The sequence below is a fragment of the Lactuca serriola genome, chromosome 4 (genome assembly GCF_051521515.1).
Source record: "Lactuca serriola cultivar US96UC23 chromosome 4, Lser_US96UC23_V15, whole genome shotgun sequence".
Taxonomy (NCBI): Eukaryota; Viridiplantae; Streptophyta; class Magnoliopsida; order Asterales; family Asteraceae; genus Lactuca; species Lactuca serriola.
In genome coordinates this window covers 162,847,167-162,852,264 of record NC_136411.1, presented here as the reverse complement: position 1 = coordinate 162,852,264, position 5,098 = coordinate 162,847,167, and the positions used below count along the sequence as shown (strand labels likewise).

At 33.1% G+C, this 5,098-nt stretch overlaps 1 protein-coding gene across 1 annotated transcript; it reads right to left on the bottom strand.

Annotated features, from left to right (window-relative positions):
• Positions 1-568: 568 nt before the first annotated feature.
• Positions 569-4,148, bottom strand: LOC145098970 (uncharacterized). The gene is made up of 8 exons (XM_079036558.1): positions 3,547-4,148; positions 2,201-3,451; positions 1,997-2,045; positions 1,561-1,883; positions 1,403-1,502; positions 1,075-1,319; positions 720-1,015; positions 569-612 (listed from the first exon to the last, which is right to left on the bottom strand). The coding sequence occupies exons 1-8, from the start codon at positions 4,146-4,148 to the stop codon at positions 569-571; spliced, it is 2,910 nt and encodes a 969-aa protein (XP_078892684.1).
• Positions 4,149-5,098: the final 950 nt, after the last annotated feature.

Sequence of the window (5,098 nt, the reverse complement as noted above, 5' to 3'; positions counted from 1 at the left end):
CTATATGTAAATATAGTCATCAAAGAAAAATAATGTCTTATCGTTATAATTAGGGGCGTTCATTAAATATGTTACTTATGGTCATGTACCTTTTATTATGTGTGTCAAATTATTATGAATTGGCTTTAAGAATAAACAAATATTGTGTGTGTAGGTAGCATTTAGCTAAATTTATAGCTATTATATGTGTCTATATGTAAATATAGTCATAAAAAAAATAATGTCATCTTGAATAAGAGTTATAAGAAAGTACCCAATTGCCCTTTTTGTCATCTATTCTTTTAATTGGACCAGATAATACACCATTAAAAATGAAAAGAATACAACTTATTTTAACAGGATATTATGATAAATAAATGAAGTGAATATAACATAACTTGTTTAACATTGCATAACGAAAGTACATTGCAATTACATACAGTTTATGTTATAACATGTGTAACAATATAACAGTAAAAAACCAAAAAAAAATATCTTTGAGTTATAAGAATATTACACCAGAATAGTTTGATGGTATAATATGGTAAAAAGACATTAAGTAAAGTACAACGTCATTTTTTTCATTTTCTTATTCTCCACATAACGATGTGCTCAAGTTTTGGCCTTTCTCTTCTACAAACAAAAAATAAAGATCATTAAGTGTTAAAAGAAGGAGAAATATTATCGCTACAAATGTAATTCATGACATTAAGAAACACGTACCGTACATATAAGAATACCGTGAAAATCATTATGAAAATAATCATTTTCCTTTTGCAAGTCAAGTGTGTCTACACGTGGCAATATGTTATCATTATGAGGAACAATAATACTAAATTCTTCATCTACATCTTCATATGTATCTTTGTAATTTTTGGGAGGTGTCTTGAATACAATAGACATTATTTGATCGAGTGGGTCTGTCACGTAAAATACTTGTTGTGCTTGTGAGGCCAATATGTAGGGATCACCTTTATGGCCTAATATTTTTAGTTCAACTAGTGTGTACCCCAATTTATCCCTTTTTACCCCATTTCTATTGTCAACCCAGTCACAGATGAAAATTGGAATTCTTTTAAACTGATAATCTAGTACCCATATCTCTTGTAAACACCATAATAAGTGTTTTTGGCATATGTTACAACTTCTTTATTGATGTGTGTGTCAGTTGCAACAACACTAACCCCACTGTTTTGGTAAACTTTACCTTCACGAGCTTTTGTACGAAAAGTATATCCATTAATAGCATATACATCGTATTTAATAATGTTCTTATTGGGTCCATGTGAAATCCATCTCATTGTCTTTGTTATAGTTTCTCTACAGGCCCCTAACTCTCTCTACCTGAATTGTAATTAGATTATGAATTTAAGAAATCAAGACAAAAATAACAAAGAACACAACATATATGAAAAGAATATACCTCCTTTCGTAACCAATGACCAAATGTTTTAGTATGCTCTTGTTCTAGATGTGCCTTTCGTTTAGTAGGGTGTAGATGTTCCAAAAATTCCATGTGTCGTCTATTAATACGTTAATGTTAATATTATTATAAAAAAACATACATGTAAAAAACCTTACTTGATATATAGGAGTACTTCAGATGTATTTTGCAATACAAAGAAATGTGCTTTGCTGAATAGTTCTGCAGAAACTTCTACCGATTTAGCAGCTGATACAGGAGTACCGTTCGTAATAGAACTACTATCTGCACCTTCATGAATTCCACAATTGTTATGATTGTCAGGTGGAATACCAACAGTATCCATCCTTTTAAGGAATTGACTAAAAAACTCAATTGTCTCTTCTGCAACATTCTCTTCAGCAATGCATCCTTCTGGTCTATTTTTGTTTCGCATGTGCCCCTTAATAACCTTCATATACCTTTCGAAGGGTACATCCATCTAAAGAATATTGGACCACATAATTTTACTTCCCTAGTGAGATGAACGGTTAAATGAATCATCACACCAAAAAATGATGGTGGAAAGTGTTTCTCAAGAAGACATAAGGTTACACATAACTCCTCTTGCAACTTATCGAGCTCATCCACTATGATTTCTTTGCTACATATTGATTTGAAAAAGAAACAAAACCTTGTAATAGCAACTCTGGTGGGTGGATGCATAATAGATCGAATTTCTATGGGCAAAAATTGTTGCATGAGCATGTGATAGTCATGTGATTTTAGTCCGATCAACTTCCTATCCTTTAGACTCACCAAACTAGAAAAATTAGAACAATACCCTTGAGGAACCCTTGAGGAAGTGTTGCGTTGTTCCCTTCTATCTGAGGATGCAGCTCTGGTTTCAAACCATAATGAACCAAATCCAATCGAGCTTTATAACCATCTTTCGACTTCCTGGGAACGTTCAAAACAGTTCCTGTTAAACTCTCACCCACGTTCTTTTCCACATGCATAAAATCTATACAATGTGGAACCAAATTGTTGGGCCAATACCTTAGTTGTCTATACCATATATTGAATTTCTTCCAGTATGTATTATTTTGCTGGCCCACATGTGAAGTACCTAGTTGTTGTGATTTTCTCTTTTTTTTATTCATATTCCCACCTCTTCCACTTGTTGCTTGTTGGATTTCTGCCTCCTTGCCCTTATTAACCTTTGCCCATTTATTAATTATAAATTTAACGCTGTTATATATTTCCTCCCCATTCATAGGTTCTGGAGAGGGTGAGAACTCTTGTTGTCCATTGAATGCCTTCTTTTCTCTTCTGAACGGGTGATCATATGGTAGAAATCTTCTATGACCAGCATAACTCTGCTTATTCGATTCAGGGAGTCTAATGCAGTGTGTCTGTTCACCACACACAACACAACCTTGAAAACCGTTGTATAGGCAACCACTTAATGTACCTAAAGCAGGATAATCATTAATAGTCCATAACACAACTGCGCGTAGTTTAAAATGCTCTTGTGCATATGCATCGCATTTTTCAACTCCAAAATCAAATAATAATTGCATATCATTAATAAAAGGTGCTAGGAACACATCAATATCGTTTCCTGGTGTTCCCGAAATCAATAACGAAAGCATGATGAACTTTCTCTTCATACACAACCATGGTGGAAGGTTGTAAATGACAGTTAAAACAGGCCAAACACTATGACTCCTATTTCCTCTGTTCACATCAACCCCGTCCGCCGAAATGCCTAGTTGCAAATTCCTTGGTTCGCTAGCAAAATCAGGATATTTGTCTTCAATGGCAGCCCATGCTGGTAAATCAGCTGGGTGACTTAAAACTCCAACATCCACCATTCTTTCTGTTGCGTCGCATGTTAAATCTTTTGCAATTGTCTTAGACTGGAAAAGACGCTTGAAGCGCGGAATAATTGGAAAGTACCACAAACATTTTGCAGGAATATTGTTGTAAATTTTATTTTTTTGTTCATCAACCTTCCATCTTGATTTACCACAAGTAGGACATGCTACCAAATCTTTGTATTCTTTTCTGTAAAGTATACAATTGTTGACACAGGCATGTATCTTAGTATACCCAGAACCCATTGCCTTAAATGCTTTTTTGCCTCATATGTACTACTGTACATTTCGTTTCCTTCTGGTAACATGTTTTTTTTTATCAAAACTAATAATTCTGTAAAGCACTTATCTGATACTCCATACTTACTCTTCAAGTTGAGTAGTTGAATGATTGCAGATAACTTTGTGAAATTAAGACACCCTGTGTATAGGGGCTTCTTGGCATCCTCTATCAGTTCTCTAAACTTATCAGGGTTCCCAATAAAATTTTCTTCTACAGCTTCAACCACCTCTATAGTTTCTACAGCATCTGTTGGCATTTCCGTGTTCATGTTTGTGGAATCTACAACGTTTGACGTATCCATGTCAAAATTATGTTCATATACATTACTTCTTGGTGGTTCTTCTGTTTCTCCATGCTTATTCCAATTTGTGTATGTTTGATCAATTCCATTCCTGAATAGATGATCATCTACCACATCCACCAAATGACATATGTGGTTTACACACTTAACACATGGACAGGGAATTCTTATCTTTTTTTTGGTATCTGCAGGATCCATATGTTTAGAAATCTTGTAATTGCGCACTGCATATTTGATAAATTCTGCAACACCTTTTACATAGGTTTCTGATGTTCTGTATGCTCCCATCCAAGACTTATCCATATTCAGCTTACAACAGCGTCAACAAGCAATATATGTTTCCTGTTTATTGACCCATTTTAACAAACAGTTGGTGTGCATAAACAAAATAGATCACATTACTAATAAATCCAATATCTTGAAAGAAAAATTCTTGTAATTTCCTGTATTAATTAAATATATTATTTGTACCTGTATGAATTTGATTTTGACACAACAATTTCTGGTTGAAGAAAAAACGTAGTTGCAGTGCCTTTGTAGTTATCAGCGATTGAATCGATAGGAATTCATATTGTCTAATTATGTATATTAACGCAATGAGTCTGGATGATTAGGGGCAAGTGGAGAATTGATAAAAAAAGTGAATGATCAGGGACATATCGAGACATTAAAAACAAAAAAAAAATGTTGGTAATTGGTTTCGAACCCATGACACTAAAAAAAGTACCAATAACTACATTGACACTTACTAAGTGGGGTCTACTTGTTTGCAAATAATTGCTTTACCAAAAAAATAAAAACATTAACCAAGACAGAAAGGAATCCAGTAAAACCTATCTAATACAAACACAGTTAGCAGGAAATTATATAATTTTGTTTGTTTTATCATAATAACAATTAATGGTAAGTAATTACCATCTTGCCCATAAGACAATTACATTAAAAACATCATCAAATCTGGAAATATAATATATAAATGACTGTTATACCCTTGCTAACACAATCTTAATTAACATATAAAACATATAATATATAAATGACTGTTATACCCCTGTGTTATCAAAAACACAGGTTACAACTAAGTTTCAAATAACATTGCCGTCTTAATAAAAAATTATCAAAAACAGGGAGAAATATGCAACACATTGACATAATTAACATGTAAAATATAGAATGATAAGTAATTACCATTTTTCCCATAAGACAATTACATTAAAAACATCATCAAATCTGGACATATAATACATAAATGA

Coding starts and splice junctions, on each gene's coding strand:
- LOC145098970 (XM_079036558.1), bottom strand. CDS start 4,148: ATGGATAAGTCTTGGATGGGAGCATACAGAACATCAGAAACCTATGTA. Junction 2,046..2,200: donor GTTCTAATTTTTCTAGTTTG/GTGAGTCTAAAG, acceptor ATCAATATGTAG/CAAAGAAATCATAGTGGATG. Junction 1,016..1,074: donor GGTGTTTACAAGAGATATGG/GTACTAGATTAT, acceptor GGTTGACAATAG/AAATGGGGTAAAAAGGGATA.